Source organism: Phyllostomus hastatus, unplaced genomic scaffold (genome assembly GCF_019186645.2).
Source record: "Phyllostomus hastatus isolate PE091 unplaced genomic scaffold, TTU_PhHast_1.1 phas_scaffold_55, whole genome shotgun sequence".
Taxonomy (NCBI): Eukaryota; Metazoa; Chordata; class Mammalia; order Chiroptera; family Phyllostomidae; genus Phyllostomus; species Phyllostomus hastatus.
Genome location: NW_025334035.1, coordinates 10,766,526 through 10,785,341, shown reverse-complemented (window position 1 = coordinate 10,785,341; position 18,816 = coordinate 10,766,526). Strand labels below are relative to the sequence as shown.

Below are 18,816 nucleotides of genomic sequence, written 5' to 3'. Positions count from 1 at the left end.
CTGATGGGCTCTGTTCAGTTTTCACCTGTTTTTCCCATCCAAGGGCTCACCTTATTTGTTTCTTTTTTCTCAGAGATCAGAGTCCTGTGATGGTTTTTGTCCAACATCTAAAAACAATTTCATATATTTTGTTTAGTTTTTTAGATGGAGGAGGCCAGGTCTAGTTTTTATTTCTCTATCCTGATTGGAGGCAGAGTCTATTTTGAGCTTGTGAGTATTTTTTAAGGCCATGACACTCTCAATATTTTTGATCAGTAATGACCAAAAACACAAGACATTGCCATGCTGTTGTCTTTTATTCAATCTTCCTGAACAACACATGAGAAGGCTGACTGAACCTACAACTTCCATGTGGCTATGGAACATTGTCTGTCATGTGCAGCTTACTGCCCTGCATAAGGGGCTCTACAGCTGTGACCTTTAAACAACTGAGCTTTATGCTTCAGAGTCCAGAGTCTGAATTATATCCCATCTCTAATTAAAAGAAATATCACTGGATACTTTTGTAAACTATGTTGATTTTCTCAACTCATATGTCTCCTATGGCTTCTGAACCTGTGTCAACACAGGTCACCCTGTGGAGTAGGTGACCGTGGTTCAGTATTTGAGAAACAGAGGTCCCTCAAGATTTCAACATAATGGGTGTTGGCTAAACACATGGTAATTCTACACTCAGAAATCCTTGGTTGAAGGATCAAAATGAGACATTAGCTTTTAGATCCTTTACTGTCAACAATTAAGAGCCAAGTAAGAGTGGTCCAACACCATGTGAAGCTTCTTGCTGAAAGAAAACTGACTGGACTATTTCTTGGGGAACGGGTTGGAACTAAGAATAGCCTAATGTTTACTATGAGGACCCTAAGGTCTCAGATTACTTTGAATTTGACTTTTAAAAAGGCAGCGTTTAAGTTTCAAACTCAAGTGAAGAAGGGCAAGTGGTTAGTAAGGCTTCTTGTTCACCGTCACATTCTAAGCATGGCCCAGATGGGTGCTTGGGGGTGAAGGGAAGGAAGAGCAGAAAAGTCTGGGAGCTCAGGTTGCATGGTACATCCCACTGGCAGTGGCAGCTGTTTCATCTAGTGTGGCCCAAAAAGGTTTTGTTTGACCACAATTTTATGAATAGATTATTTTGTGGTTTAGATACCAAAGGCTTCAATACATAGCTATTTAAATAACTAAATGATTTTTATTCTGAGTAGGCTATGGAATTGGATATAATTTTATTTTTCCTTTTCAGTAAGTGGGTCTATAGACATTAACTCCTGAGCCAAATGATGTTTAGATGCTGAAAAGTACACCACAATGTATGGTAACCTTGCCTTTCTGGACTAATAATGACCCAGATTTTCAGACAATAAAATACTTTCAACTGGTAAAAAAAAAGATGAAGTGGATCTGTATGTTCTAACATATGTATTTTTAAAGTGTATATTCTAGAGTAATACTTAACAATGGTTAAGATAATTTATTTTTGTATTAAAAATCTCTGCATATGTAGAAATGGTACATTTATTTAGGATTTAAAATAATAAATAATAAATATGTTCCTACATGAATAGGAAAAACCTGGAGAGAAACAACTATTAGTGAACTGTTCAGTGCCTACTTCTGAGTTCAGTTTTTGGAGGAAAATGGATATTTATTTTTTACTTTATATACTCCTCTGTATTGGTAATTTTAAAGCTGATGACTGTTGAACATTTACAATGTGCCCAGAACTGTGCCTAGCATTCCACATACTTAAACTTGTCTTACTCAATCCTCATACCTCTGAGGCTGCCCTAGAATGTTCATATTGGAAGTGCTTACAGGTGGCAAGTTGTCTGACAGGACAGCCAGGTACTTGCCTTGAACACTGTTTGCCTACCAACCACACCATTTTTACCCAGATTGTGTGTTTATTTAGGAAGACTTGGTTAAGGGGGGAGCTGCCAAGCAAACCCTTGATGCTAATATTGCTCATAACAATTCAAAGAAGTAAGTACTATTATTCCCAATTCAGAGATGAGGAGACTGAGGCATAGAGAGATTAAGTAATTTGTACAATGTCACGTAGCTAGTAAATACCAGAGCCAAGATTTGAACCCCTATATGTTAAAATGCGTAGTTCAGGTTCTTAATTTAAATTTGTTGTAAGATATTATTACTTCTTATAAATTAAAAATATTTTAAAGTTTCAAATAGCCAATCTAAAAATATGATTTTTAATACATCAGGAGACGCAGAGATGAAAAAAAATTGGAATATATGTATTAGGGAGCACTGCTACTAGTACTAAGTCATGTGGCCTTTGATTTTAAATTTTCACCAAAGATTTAGTTATGTGACTATCTATTTTTACCTTCTTTTCCTTTTAAACAGGAGAGATTTACAAGTAGTGCTTGAGCATCATGGAGTCTTTGGGTTCTACTTTAACAGCAACTTATGCCCACCCTAGACCAACACCAACCAACTTTCTACCAGCCATCAGTACCATGACATCAAGCTATAGGGACCGCTTCCCCCACTACAATTTGACCCACAGCTTGAGCCTTCCTTGGAGACCAAGCACATACTACAAAGCAGCCTCCAATTTGCCAAGCTTGGGCCCCTACTGCACCAATTCTCAGAAGGTATCCGAGAGCACCATGCTCCCCTTTGTTTCCAACAGAACAACTCTCTTCACAAGGTATACCCCTGATGACTGGTACAGGTCCAATTTAACTAACTACCAGGAATCAAACACTTCCCGACATAATTCAGAAAGACTAAGGGTAGATACCTCTCGCCTGATTCAAGACAAGTATCAACAAACGAGAAAAACCCAGGCAGACTCCACCCAAAATTTGGGAGAACGAGTCAATGACATAGGATTTTGGAAATCCGAAATCATTCATGAGTTGGATGCAATGATTGGAGAGACAAATGAACTAACTGATGTTAAGAAAAAATTGGAGAGGGCGTTGATGGAGACAGAAGCCCCTCTTCAGGTAAATATAAGACCTTATGTTAATGACTCAGCATTTTATGGTTATAACTCACTGGTTGAATTTCTGAGCTTATTTTTTGGTTGAATTGTGTTTTATTTCACCTGTAGCTGGTAGCAGGAATGGTAAGATGATTACCATTTTTACATATTGTCCAGAACAACCATTTAAACAGAAAGAATTCTGAATGCAAAGCAAAGGAGACTAATTAAAGAGACACCTTAGGACACACAATATATTTAAGAGATGGGAAGATGAAAATCTCTTAAATAGGCTGCTTGGTGGTTGCTGTCCCTGGATTAGTATAAACAATATTTGAAAAATAAAATCCACAAAGTCAACTATTTGTTTAGTTTGTATTGTGAAATGCCTCCTGGGCATATGTCATGATTCCATTTCAGGGCTCATTGAAATGATCAAATGAGACCTTAGGAGGTGGGATGGGTTTCATGGGACAGAGAAATGAGACTGAGGTGATGTCAGTGTGATCATGGAGGCCACATTGTGGTTGACTGCTGGCCCCTGACCAAGCTCTGAGTGTGTGAGGGGCCCTCCAACCTCATTCTGCCCACCACCATGGAAAGAAGACTGTGTGTGTGTGTTTGTGTGTGTGTATGTGTGTAAGCAAAGCTCATACCATTGTCTTCATGTTTGTATGACTTATTTCCCATGTGAAGAGCATTTACTATAGGAATTTATCATTACATCTGTAGTGCCAGAGTTTAGAAGTCTTGTGGTTTCAGGAGTTTGTTGGAGACCTCTGCACACTGTTACTTCTTTTTGTGCCTCTCCCTCACTAAAAACAAGCACATACAAATACAACCACCAGGCATTTTAAGAGAGGTTGATAGACACTAATGATGTCATTTTAAATTCACTAACTCATCATGAATTGATTTTCAGGATTAGAAGCCTTTCTACCCTTTCTCTGTGCTCTGCTCATTTTGAGGATTTCTTGTCTCTTCTATGCCCCACCCCATCGAATGTCCCATTTACTGTAAATTATCTGGAAAAATGCTCATTTCAGTGATACCTGCTTTCAGTGAGATGGTACTAATTTGGATATTTTTCTGTAATTTTTGTCCAGATGTTCTTGAGTGTTTGAACATTAACTATCAACATAGTATCAGAGGGTCCTGATTAAAATTAAAGTTAGTCACATAAACAGATACCTCTCAAAAAAATAGATGATCAACTCATATATGAAAAAAAGTGTTAAAACTCAGTAAAAATGCAGAATTAATGAAGCAACCATCTTTGGCCTATCAAATTAACAAGAATAAAAATTGATAACATGCAGGGTCGGCAAAAGTGCAGAAAATGGACACTTTTATATACTGCTGGTAGGACTATAGATAAGCAGAAACTTCCTGAAAACTGACTAAGTAATACACTTTAAAATAACTGGAGTTCCTTCCAACCCATTAACCACCTTCTAGTAAATATACATTGTATTATTTTAAAAATTAAAGATTTACTCAAAGATTTTGTTCAATGATATTATATCTGAATTACAATGTACATACTATTATATTTTGATTTTTTAAATATAGCATTATACAATCATCCCATCATGAAATAGTGTTTGAAATGGGATTTTAAAAATTACATAATATTCTTTCATGCTTAATTTATTGTCAGCAATCTAAGCTGTTTTCCCCTGGAGTCAATACACTTTGTCTCCAAGAATATTTCATGAATAGGGCCTATAATTTAACATTAACCCTAAAAAAGTATGTAAAATTATAAAGACAATATAATCTCTGCTTTGTTCAAACAAACAAAACAGCAATAGGACTATGGTTAAATCATCTTTTATTTTTTCTGTATTTTTTCTCTTTAATGGATAAGACAATTTATTTTTATAATTGGTACTTCAAAAGTAATCACTTTGATTTTGGTTACACAGATATTTTAATGTCTTTAAAGATAATCGGTTGTTTTATCTTTACCCTTCCCTGTAGAAAATATTTAGAAGTAATATTCTGAAGACTATATTTCAGGTTATTGAAGTACTTCTGTAGAAGAAATGAATGCCAAGTAATATTCTCAGATGCTAATTTCAAGTAGATGCCATCTGCTGCATTTTGCCAGCTTTCCAAATTAGGAATGCTTTCATAATACTTTGAAGAACTAACTCTTTACCTTTTAACTACAAGCAGGGATTGACAGAGTTGTCATGGTTGGTTTCAGGCTATATTTCCAAGAAAATGGCTTGAAAAGTTGGTATTGGGAGTATTGGTTGACTCGTTTTAGAAACAGGTAATTCTGGTCACTGACTTTAGTCAGTTTGCATTAGTGTTTTCCATTATTTGTGTGTCTGTAGGTAGCTCGAGAATGTCTATTTCATCGAGAGAAGAGGATGGGCATTGACCTAGTTCATGACGAAGTGGAAAGAGAACTGCTGACGGTAAATATGGGGACAATACTTCCACAAGAAACTTAGTGGCAAACAGGTATTTAATGTACAGAAATGAAATGATGTTACAGAAAGCCACTGATAAATAAGAAGTTACAGTATCAAGTGTTTATAGCATTTAGAAATGCTAACTTTTTTGGTGATAAAATCAATAGATGTTCATTTAGAGAATTTGAAAGATACAGAAAAGAATAAGGAAAGGTCAAAATCACTTGAATTTCAATTACACAGAAATCACTATTAACTTTGGGGTATTTAAGTCTTTTTTATTAACCATACTTAGATAGGTACCACCCAACATAAAGACATATAGACGTGTCCTCAAGATTGAAATTATGCAGTGTATCTGAATTGGATTAGGACTTTTTTTTGTTGAATAAATGCTCAGTGCTGATTATTCCTATATATACATATGGGAAGACAGTGCTATTTGCTAAGCGAAATAAGCCAGGTGGTGAAAGACAAATACCATATGATCTCGCCTTTAACAGGAACCTAAACAACAAAATAAACAAGCAAAATATAGCCTAAGACACTGAAATAGAGAACAGGCTGACAGTGACCAGAGGGGAGGGAATTTCAGGGGAAAAGGGAAAGGGTTTACAGGAACAAGTATAAAGGACACATAGACAAAAACTAGGGTGGGTAGAAATGGGAGAGAGGTGGGGAGGGCTGGGGGGAGTGGGCTGGGATGGGAGTAAAAGGCAGAAAACTGTACTTGAACAACAATTAAAATAAAGACTTTCTTTTTTTTTAGAGCAGTTTTAGGTTCACAGCAGAATTGAGAAGAAGGCACATATACCCCCTGTAGCCACACATACATAGCACCCTCTATTATCAACACCTCCCAACCAGAATGGTACGTTACAATGGGTGAACCTACATTGACACATCATAATGACCTGAAGTCCATAGTTTATCCTTAGGGTTCACTCTTGGTGCTGTAGATCCTGTGAGTTTAGACAAATGTACAATGTTATATATACACCACTACAGAATCGTACAAAGTATTTTCACTGCCCTAAGCAAGAATCCTCTTACTCTGCCTATTTACTTCACCCTCAACCCCAATAGTGCTTTATTCATTTAAATATTATATTGGGAGTTACTTCCCCATATCATTATATATGTTAAGACATTATTTTAATGGTTACACAGTGTTCCACTATCATTAAAAAAAAATCAAGCCCTGGCTGGCATAGCTCAGTGGATTGAGTGCGGGCTGCAAACCAAACTGTCGCAGATTCGATTCCCAGTCAGGGCACATGCCTGGGTTGCGGGCCATGGCCTCCAGAAACCACACATTGAAGTTTCTCTCTCTCTCTTTCTCCCTCCCTTCCCTTTCTAAAATAAATAAATAAAATCTTAAAAAATAATCAATCCTCTCTTTTCAAATACCTAGGCGGTTTCCCTGTCTTCTTTTTGTTTTCATTCTTTTTTTTTTACTATTTTAATAACATTGCAATGTTCAAAAGTATTATTGATATGTGTGTATTTCTGATTATTTCCTTAGAATACATTTCAAAAAATGTAATTGATGTGTCAAAGGGTATGTGCATTTGGAAAGCTTTTGATATATAACCAAATTGCTACCCAGAATCTTATATCTGCACTACTATCTGATTCTCTCACTACTCTGTTCTACCCTCCACCAATTAAATACGATTTAGTTCTAAGCTCTCTGACCTTTACTTAGCTCAACTTCATCAGTTTTGCCACAGACACGGTGTGGTATTTGTAAAAGATTCGCTCCCACAAGATCTCTGCCATTCCTATGCTTTTAGCCATTGTGTGCTTGGGGCCCTTCCTGACCTCTTTTTTTTTTTTTTCTCTCAGCCATATCCTCTACTAAGTATTAGTTCTGTATCCCTAAGTACTTGTCAAACATATTTATGTTGGTAACTCACCTTTTGGTTCACATTCATGAAACCTAAAAGTGAACTTTTTTTCTCTCCTGATGCTCCTGCCTTCTCCTTCCTACTGATGGTACCAAGGCTATCCAGTTACCAGGGCAGGTCTTGCTGACCATCACCCTATCCACTCTGTAGTCAGCTTCAGCTCCTGCATGTTGTTCCTCTGCTTTGTTTCCCACCACTCTCTTTTTAATTTCATTCTCCCAACCAGTGTTCTAAATTATCCTTTCCTCTTTCATAGCTGGTGAACATAAAATCCCCAAATACCATGCTGTCACTGACCCTGAGATGTTCTCTATGAGGTACATTATAAGCCACTTCTAATAGCTCAACTTCATCAGTTTGCCCACAAACACAGTATGATATTTCTAAAAGATTTTTTTTGAAACTTGGCAACTTTAGTGCTTCCATTATTCTAGCTCTCAAGTCTGCACCTGGTGAAGGGTCTTAAAATACTAGTGGTTAGATCCCTCTTCCAGAGATTCTGATTCAAATCTGAGGCATTGGTATTTTAAAATATTCCCCATATAATTTTAATTAACAGCCAGAGTTAAGGATCACTTCTTTAAAACTATAAAGTAGTATTGATAGAAATTAATGAATATATAAATAAATTATTATAGTATGTTCATATGTTGGAAGGCTTAAATAGTGTTAAGATGGCATTACTTCCCAGAATGATCCTAGATTTAGTACAATTCCTGTCAAAGTTCCAACTCACTTCTTTGCAGAAATTGACAAGCACATCCTAAAATTCACATGAAACTTCAAGGGATGCAGAGTAGTCAAAATAATATTGAAAAAGGAGAACATTGGAGGACTTGCACTTCTTGAATTCAAAACTTACTACAAAGCTATAATATGTGAGACAGTGTAGTACTGGCTTAAGCATAGTCATATAGATCAATGCAATAACATTTGAGAATCCAGAAATAAACTCACACATTTATAATCAATTAATCTTCAACCAGGGTGTCAAGACTATTCAAATGGGACAGGGCTATTTTCTTCAACAAATGGGGTTTGGACAACTGGATATCTACATGCAAAAGACTGAAGTGGGGCCCCTGCCTCACACCACATTAAAAAATAGTTGAGTCAAAATGGATGAAGGACTTAAATATAAAATCTAAAGCTGTAAAACTCTAAGAAGAAAATAGGCATAAATATTTGTGACACTGGAACAGGCAATACTTTCTTAAATCTGACACCAAAAGCATGAACAACGTAAGAAAAAAATAAACTAGACATCATCAAAATAAAAAACTTTGATGATTCAAAGAGTGTCATCAATAAAGTGAAAAGACAATCACAGAATAAAAGAAAATATTTGCAAATAATATATCTGATAAGAGGCTTGTATCTAGAAAATATAAAGAACTTTTACAACCAAAAAAGAAAAAAAAAGGACAAGTAACCCAGTTCAAAAGTGGACAAAAGATCTGAATTCTCTCTAGTTCTCCAAAGAGGGTGTACAAATGGCTGATAAGCATAAGAAAAAATGGTCAGAAACAATAGTCATTAGGGAAATTTAAATAAAACCACAATAAAATACCACTTCACAGCCACTAGAATGACTATGCTAAAAAATACAGATAATAACAAGTGTTGGTGAGAATGTGGAGAAATTAGAACCCTCACACCTTTGCTGGTGGGAATGTGAAATGATGTAGCTACTTTGGAAAATGGTTAAACAGAGTTACCATATGATTCAGTAATTCCACTTCTTTGTGTATACCCAAGAGAAAAGGAAGTATGTGGCCACAAAAACTTGTACATGAATGTTCATACCAGCATTATTTATAACAGCCATTTAGAAATAATTCAAATGCCCATCAACTGATGAATGATAAATGAAATGTGGTATTTCCATACAATAGAATGTTATGCAGCCATTAAAAGGAATAGAATAGTGCTACATTCTACTATGCAAATGATCCTTGAACAAATTATACTAAGGGAAGGAAGCCCGTCACAAAGGACCATGTATTATGTAACTCCTTTTATATATAATGTCCAGATCAGGGAAATGTATGGAGACTGAATGTAGGTTAGTGGCTGCCCAGGAGAAGGAGGCTTGGGGGATTGGAAACTGGGGTACCAGCTGAGGGGTATGTTGTTTCCTAGGTGAGTAAAGATGTTTTAAAATTGGTTCTTGTGATGTTTATACAACTCTGTGAATGTACTCAAAACCATTGCACTGTATAGTAAAATACATGAATTCTGTTGTTTGTGAATAATATCTCAATAAAACTATATTTTAAAAAACCAACAAAAACCGCTGCCTTGGAGATAAATATTTTCTAGGTCAGTAGCAGACTCTGTTTTACCTCAAAATAACTGAGTCTGCAATTGGAGTGATGGTTCATCAACTGAGGGGCACCTTAGCCATCGCCAAGCAGTTCTGGTAGAGAATGTATCCTGTAGCCTACTCAAGGTAATGATGTTGGCATATATTTTATTTTTACCAAAATGGGTGTCAATTTTTTAAATAACTAAATAAATATAAAAAAGAAATGGGCCTGCTTTTTAAAACTGTGGGTGGAATGAAATATTTTTTCATGAATTCTGTTGACTATTACAATTAGTGTTATTCTTAACACAATGGCATCTCTTGGGAAATTGATTAGGATACTATAACAATGGGACTACCAGACCAAGCTAACTTCTTGGACTTTGAAGCCAAATGAACCTTTGGGTGGAAATTAAAAAATAAATTAACAGAGGGAGGGAGATGGTGGCAAGGTAGGAGGGAGAAGATTCTACTTTTCCCTACACATGGGAGAAAAACCTAGCCAATCTATGGAGGAACAGAGCAAACATCCAACAGTACCCCAGCATATATGAAAACAGGAGACCAAAAATTGTAGCGGACATTGAAAAATCAGATGGTAAGGAGAGTGCTTCAGGACAATAAGGTCCCAGGGACCAGCACAGGGACTATGGTGGCTACAGCCCCAGGCCTGGCACCTGCCGGGTCTGCCAAGGGGTCCTTGGGAGAGAGCTGGGTCAAGTGCTCCCTCCCTGGCCAAACAAGGATTGAGCAGCACTGGGAGAGACCTGGTTGCCTGAAGCCACAGAGAGGAGAATAAGGACTAAATGGAAAACACACAGGGGCTGTGAGCACCCAAGGAGTCTATGGACACTGGCTGGGGAGAGTTGAGAGTCGCACTGTGATGGGCCCAGACCCTGATAGTCACCATTTCGGCTGGAGAATTGGGCTGTGAGAGAGGCCAGGCCACTGTATGAATCGGCAGGCTTGAGTAGGAGGAATTTCTCAAAAAGAAAAAGTGAAAAAAGAGACACTGTTTGGGGAATTCTCCTGCAGCAACTGCTCCAGCCTCCTCCTCACCCAGCCGGGCAGCACTCCCTGAGGTGGTGCAGGAAGCCCTGTATGCCCCCATAGCACTGGGAAGGGTGCACTCCGGAACCAGTGAGGCCGGAGGCAGTCTGGCCGACCACACATGCCAGCAACCCAGGGAGAGTGTACTCTGTGGAAGGCCTCGAGCTCACACCTGTAACCCCAGGGAGAGTATGTTGGGGAAGGCCTGGATCACACACCCAAGGCCCCTGGGAGAGGCGCTAGGCTAGCTCTGGGGAGAGTGCAGGAGGCTGACTGAGTGCAGAATGGGAAGGGAGAAAAGTCCCTCAGCTTGCTGCAGGCAGCAAGACTAGAAAAACCGGTGTGGCCAGTTTGAAACCAGCAAGAGACTTTTTTTAAAGTAATGTTTTATTTTTTAATTTTTAATATTTTTTATCTCTGAATTCCTTTTTCCTTTCTTTCCTTCTTCCTTTTTTATTCCCTCTTTCTTTATTTCCAATTTTATCTCTTCTTCCTTCCTTCTCCTGCTTCTTTTTTTTTTAATACCCACAAGTGAAACAAAAAAACCTGGAATTATGAAAAGAACAGAGTTGGACCCAAAGAGGAGGCATCCCAACAGCTGAGACAGTGAGAGAAATTTCACTTTGCTATTACAGAGAACCTGCAAGTTATGGCATATTTGTATTATTATTATTTTCATCATTCTTACATCTTTTATTTTAATAGTATTTTTGTATTCCTCTTCTTTCTGTTTAGCCTTCTTTGCTTGGCTGGTTATATTATATTGTTGACAGGTTTCCCCTGTTCTCTCTTTCATAGTGTCTTGCTAATTTACTGTCCTTCACTTGTGTTCCATTAGCACACTACTCAAGGTCCTATACTCTCTATTCTTGTTATCTAGATCACATAGATTCTGACATATGATTTTTGCTCTAATATTATTGTAAATAATAGCTGTTCCATACAATTGGAAATACTACACAACACCCCTCCCAGATCTTAGCCCACTTCACAGTTTTCTGAACTCTATTACTGTAGTGGTTAACTCTATTGTATCACATACTACATCTATTTTCTATCTTTTACTTTCACCTTACCTCAGAATCTGATCTCCAATAACATCCAACAAACAACCGTGTAAGACCCAATTCACAACCCTTCCCTCCCCAACAAGAGTCTTAACTTCTTTCCATTCTTTCTAAAAAGTGGCTAGTTGGGTGGAATATCATGGTTAACAGTATACATAGCCAAAGGATCTCCTATCTCTTCTCTACCAGCTGCTACTGTAAATATCATAGAATACTCTCTTGCTGTTTTAAACCATTTTGCTTTCCCCCTCCAACTGATCACAAAAAAGAGTAGGTAGAAGCTGTGAACACCAGGATACCCACTGGAAGAGGAAACCCAACAACAAAGGAATCACCAACACATAACAACAGAAGAAGGTGAAAGAGGGAGTGGAAACCACACTAACCTCAACCCAGGACCTATCTGGACATAAAGCTAAATAGGGGAGAAACTGAACAAGAGCAAGAGAGAATCCTCAAAACCTTGTACACATGGAAGAACCAGCTTCAACACAACCTGCCCTCACCAGCACAACAAAATACAGGAGGTGGTGGACAGAGTGACCCTCAGTTAACTAGCTGGAGGGAAGGAACCACCAAAGAAAGACCCAACAACAATCAAAATGCAAAGACAAACACAGAGCCAACTTAAATGACAGCTCAACACCGGTGACCTGGGGAGATCAAGGAGACTGCACCACTGAAACTCACAGGTCTTCTACAATGCAAGTTTACACCATAAACCCAGGGAGTCAGAAAAGATCAAGTTAAGAAGCAGAGGCTAACAAGAAGAGTCGCACAAACAATGGGAAGACAAAGAAACAGTCCCCAAATGAAAGGAAAGGAGGAAGCCTCAGAAAAAATGCTAAATGAAATAGAGGCAACTCAACTATCAGATATTGAGTTCAAAACAATGATTATCAGGAAGTTCAATGAGCTCACACTAGAAACTACAGGAAAACTACAATGAGCTCACTGCAAAGTATATCAACATGAAAAGGGAAATAGAAACTATCAACAAGGGCCAAGAGGAAATGAAGAATGCAATTTCTGAACTGAAGAACACAGTAGAAGGAATGAAAAGCAGGATTGATGAAGCAGAAAATCAGATCAGTGAGCTGGAGGACAAAGTAGAAAAGAAAACACTCAGAATGAGCAAGAAGAGGAAAAGAAGCTCAGAAAGAATGAAGAGGTATTAAAAGAAATGCAAGACAATATGAAACATAATAATGTCCATATAATAAGGATACTAGAAGGAGAAGGAGAAGAGCAAGGGATAGAAAACCTATTTGAAAAAGTAATAATGGAAAACTTCCCTAATTTGATGAGAGAAAATGTCACACAAATTCAGGAAACACGGAGCGTCCCAATCAAGAGGAACCCAAGGAGGCCCACTTCAAGACACATCATAATTAAAATGCCAAAATTCCAAGACAAAGAGAGAATCTTAAAGGCAGAAAGAGAGAAACAGGAAGTAGCATACAAGGGAGCCCCAATAAGACTAGCAGCTGACTTCTCAATGGAAACACTCCAAGCCAGAAGAGAATGGCAAGAAATATTCCAAGTAATGAGAACCAAAGGCCTGCAACCAAGGCTGTTTTACCCAGCAAGCCTCTCAATCAAGATAGAAGGCCAAATAAGGAGCTTCCCAGACAAAAGAAGTCTAAAAGAATACACCTCCACCAAACCAGCTCTGCAAGAGATGCTAAAGGGACTGCTTTAAGGAAAGGGAGGAAAAGAGACAGAGAGAGAGAGGAACACACGTACATAATGGCAATGAATAAGTACCTATCAATAATAACCTTAAATGTAAATGGACTAAATGCTCCAATCAAAAGACATAGAATAGCTGAATGGATAAGAAAGCATGACCCACACATATGCTGCCTACAAGAGACCCACCTCAGGACAAAAGACCCACACAGACTGAAAGTGAAGGGCTGGAAACAAATTTTCCAAGCAAACAGACGGGAGAAAAAAACCAGGGTAGCAATACTCATATCAGACAAAGTAGACTTCAAAAACAGGGCCATAAAAAGAGACCCAGAAGGTCACTTCATAATACTCAAGGGAAGAATCCACCAAGAAGACATAAACATTGGAAATATATATTCACCCAACATAGGAGCCCCCAAATACATAAAGAAAATCTTAGAGGACTTCAAGAAAGATATTGACAGCAACATAATTATAGTGGGGGATTTTAACACCCCACTGTCAAGAATGGACAGACCATCCAAACAAAATATCAACAAAGATACTGTGGCATTGAACAATGCCCTAGATGAAATGGACTTAACTGATATATATAGAGCCCTCCATCCCAAAGAAGCTAAATACACATTCTTTTCAAATGCACATGGAACATTTTGAAAGATAGACCACATGATAGGACACAAAACAAGCCTCAACAGCCCTGGCTGATGTGGATCAGTGGATTGAGTGCTGGCCTGTGATCCAAATGTGCTGGTTCGATTCCCAGTCAGGGCACATGCCTCCGTTGCGGGCCAGGTCCCCAGTAGGGGGTGTGAGAGAGGCAACCACACATTGTTGTTTCTCTCCCTTTCTTTCTCCCTCTCTTTCTTTCTCTTTTCCCTTCTGTCTAAAAATAAATAAATAAATAATTTAAAAAACAAACCTCAACAAATTCAAGAAAACTGAAATCATATCAAGCATTTTCTGTGAACATAAGGGACTGAAACTAGAAACCAACCCCAAGGGAAAAAAAACCCCAGAACACTCAAAATCATGGAGATTGAATAGCATGCTATTAAACAATGAATGGGTCAAGAATGAAATTAGGGAGGTATGGAGGGGCTCTGCCCATAGGGCTCCCTTGGCCACCACAGATGAGAATAAGTCTACCAAGACATGATCTGCCTGGGGAGGAAAGGTGGCTGATTTCTCAAAGGAGAAGGGCCAACAGGCTTTTCCTCAGTGGGCTTTTATTGGGTTTGTTTGTACAGGAACACAGGTAAAGTTCATTAATCATTGTCAGGCAGTAAGGATCAAACAATAAATAACATACAAAGAACTTGGAGGGCCTATTTTGACTCAGGGTCAGATAGCTAACAAGCCATAAAATTTTGAGGAAAAACCTCATTTCTTGCTTGTCATTTAATTGACCCTTATCATTTAATTGAGAGCATTCTAAACAAAGCAGTTTTCACAGGATTTTACATATTCTTTCTTAGGACTGACTGCCTGGGGAGCCCGCCCTTTCCAGCACAGGGCTGCACCACCCTCTGTCATTGTTTCAGGCTTAAGGCAGGCAAGGGAAGTAAGGAACATTTCAAAAAAATGACCTAACCATATGCCTACAAGAACTTGAGGAACAACAACAAAGACATCCCAGAGCAAGTAGAAGGAAGGAAATAACCAAGATCAGAGCAGAATTAAATAACATAGGGACTAAAAGCACAGTTCTAAGGATCAATGAATCCAGGAGCTGGTTCTTTGAAAAGATAAACAAAATTGACAAGCCTTTACGCAGGCTCATCAAGGAAAAAAGAGAACCCAAACAAACACAATCAGAAATGAAAAAGAAGAGATTACAATTGATACAACAGAAATACAAAGGATTGTAAGAAATTACTATGAAGAACTGTATGCCAAGAAATTTGAAAACCTAGGTGAAACGGATAAATTTCTAGAAAAATACAATCTTCCAAAATTCAGTGAAGAAGAAGCAATAAACCTGAAGAGACCAATAACAGCAGATGAAATTGAAGCAATAATCAACAAACTCCCAACACAAAAGCCCTGGACCAGATGGTTTCACAGGAGAATTCTACAAAGCATTTAAGGAAGAGCTAACTCCTATTCTTCACAGATGATTCCAAAAAATCCAAAATGATGGAAGACACCCAAACTCTTTTTATGAAGCCAGCATCATCCTAATCCCAAAACCAGATAAAGACACAAAAAAGAAAGAAAACTTCAGACCAATATCGCTGATGAACATAGGCGCTAAAATCCTCAACAAAATATTGGCAAACTGCATCCAACAATACATTAAAAAGATCATACACCATGGCCAAGTGGGATTTATCCCAGGATGCAAGGATGGTACAATATTCACAAATCAGTAAATGTAATAAATCACATAAACAAAAGCAAAGACAAATATCACATGATCATATCAATAGATGTAAAAAAAGCATTTGATAAGGTACAGCTTACATTTATGATAAAAACACTCAGCAAAGTGGGAATAGAGGGAGCATTCCTCAACATAATAAAGGCCATATATGAGAGACCTACAGCCAACATCATACTCAATGGGCAAAAACTAAAATCTTTTCCACTAAGATCAGGAACAAGACAAGGCTGTCCACTTTCACCACTTCTATTCAATATAGTATTGGAAGTTTTAGCCACAGCAATCAGACAAGAAAAGGGGAAAAAAAAGGTATCCAAATCAGAAAGGAGGAAATAAAACTGTCATTGTTTGCAGATGACATGATAGTATACGTAGAAAATCCTATAACTTGGCCAAAAAACTGCTCGACCTAATAAATGAATTTGGCAGAACAGTGGGATACAAAGTCAATATCCAGAAATCAAAGGTATTTTTGTATGCCAACAATGAAACAGCAGAAGCAGAAATCAAGAAAAAAATCCCATTTGATACAGCAAAAAAAAAACAAACAAAAAAAACAAAACCTAGGAATAGACCTAACCAAGGAGGTAAAACACCTGTATTCAGAAAACTACACAACACTGAAGAAAGAAATCAAGGAAGACACAAACAAATGGATACATATACTATGTTCATGGGTCGGAAGAATTAACATCACCAAAATGTCCATACTACCCAAAGCAATATACAGATTCAATGCAATACCTATTAAAGTGCCAATAGCATATTTCACAGACATAGAATAAACACTTCAAAAATTTATATGGAACCTTAAATGACCCCAAATAGCTGGTGCAATTTTGAGAAAGAAGAGTAAAGTAGGAGGGATCACAATACCTGATACCACACTATTACAAAGCCAATCAAAACAGCCTGGTACTAACATAAAAACAGGCACATGGACAATGGAACAGACAGAGAGCCCAGAATTAAACCCAAGTCTCTAAGGTCAATTAATATTTGACAAAGGGGGGAGAAGCATAAAATGGAGTAAAAATAGCCTCTTCAACAAATGGTCTTGGGAGAACTGGACAGTTACATGCAAAAAAATGAAACTTGAGCACCAACTTATACCATACACAAAAATAAATTCAAGGTAGATAAAAGATTTAAATATAAGCCATGACACCATTAAAGTCCTAGAGGAGAACATAGGCAGGAAAAGCTCAGATATTTCATGCAGCAACATTTTTACTGATATGTCCCCTAGAGCAAGGGACATAAAGGAAAGAATAAACAAATGGGATTTCATCAAAATAAAATGCTTCTGCACAGCTAAAGAAAACAGTATTAAAATAAAAAGAGAACCAACTGTATGGGAAAACATATTTGCCAATGATATCTCAGACAAGGGTTTAATATCCAAAATATACAAAGAACGTACACAATTCTACTCTAAGAAGAGGAGCAACCCAATTAAAAAATGGGCAAAGGACTTGAACAGACACTTCTCCAAGGAGGACATACAGAGGATCCAGAGACAGATGAAAAGATGTTCAATATCGCTAGCTATCAGAGAGATGCAAATTAAAGCCACAGTGAGATACCGCTTCACAGCAGTCAGAATGGCCATCATAAACAAATCCACAAACAACAAGTGTTGGAGAGGTTGTGGAGAAAAGGAAACCCTAGAGCACTGTTGGTGGGATTGCAGATTGGTACAACCACTATGGAAAACAGTGTGGAATTTTCTCAGAAAACTAAAAATAGATCTGCCTTTTGACCCAGCAATTCCACTGCTAGGATTATATCCTAAGAACTCTGAAACACCAACCCAAAAGAACCTATGCACCCCAATGTTCATAGCAGCACAATTTACAATAGCCTAGTGCTGGAAGCAACCTAGGTGCCCATCAGTAAACGAATGGATCAAAAAACTATGGTACATTTACACAATGGAATTCTATGCAGCAGAAAGATAGAAGGAGCCCCTACCCTTTGCAACAGCGTGGATGGAGCTGGAAAACATTATGCTAAGCGAAACAAGCCAGGCAGTGAAAGACAAATATTATATGATCTCACCTTTAACAGGAACCTAAATAACAAAACAAAGAAACAAGCAAAATATAACCAAAGACACTGAAATAGAGGACAGGCTGATGGTGACCGGAGGGGAGAGAAGAGGGAATTTAAGGGGACAGCGGGAAGGGTTCACAGGAACAAACTTAAAGGACACATGGTCATAGACTAAGGGGAGGGTGGTAATGGGAGGGAAGTGGGGAGGGTGGGAGGGGGGGACTGGATTGGAAGTAAAAAGGAGAAAACTGTATTTGAGCAACAATTAAAAATAAATAAATAAATAAATAAATAAGAATTTCATTAAATGTATTTTATTTCACTAAAATTCCCAAGAATGTCCACTATGTGTGTTGTGTACACATATTATAAAAGCTTACTAGGATTTAGGATTTTTAAGTGGTGTTTTTTAAGCGTTACTTCGTGTATCTTTTACCAACACCTCAGTGAAATAGCTTCACACACACACGTAAGCCATGAAGATGAAGACTGAACAACACTAAAAACTCAGACTGATGCACAACCTACTATGAGACCTGTGAGTAATCTTCGCTATCCATAAGGGCAGGGGAACCTTGGTAACAAATTTAGCTTTTCATTACTTCATGAAGTCAGAGTGTTGAAGAATCAGCCAGTAATCCCTGAAATAACTCTAGGTGTATTCAGTATTTTTATGTTAAAAATTAGATGATAAAAGATAAGGCCATAAAGTTGATTAATAATTAATATTGGAATGAATGACTTTATAATCAAGTTAACAAAAGCAGAAACCAAAGGGGGCTATCTAATTATTTGATAGTTTAACTTCATAGAAATCATAAATGTCTACATATCAAACACACCATGCAGGAAATATAAAGGCAAGGGCCAAATTGTAAAAGTAAAAACCACAAATATAACATATATGACACATGTAATGGGAAAGGATTGACTTTTAAATATAAGAACACATACATTAATTTAAAAAACAGC

General features: G+C 37.7%; 1 protein-coding gene across 1 annotated transcript in view; it reads left to right on the top strand.

Annotated features, from left to right (window-relative positions):
* Window positions 1-2,390: 2,390 nt before the first annotated feature.
* TEKT3 (tektin 3) overlaps window positions 2,391-18,816 on the top strand; it is a 36,241-nt gene continuing 19,815 nt past the window's right edge. The window contains exons 1-2 of the mRNA XM_045824590.1: window positions 2,391-2,969; window positions 5,293-5,376. Of these exons, the coding sequence (XP_045680546.1) occupies window positions 2,391-2,969; window positions 5,293-5,376 (663 nt within the window). The remainder of the gene's footprint in view (window positions 2,970-5,292; window positions 5,377-18,816) is intronic.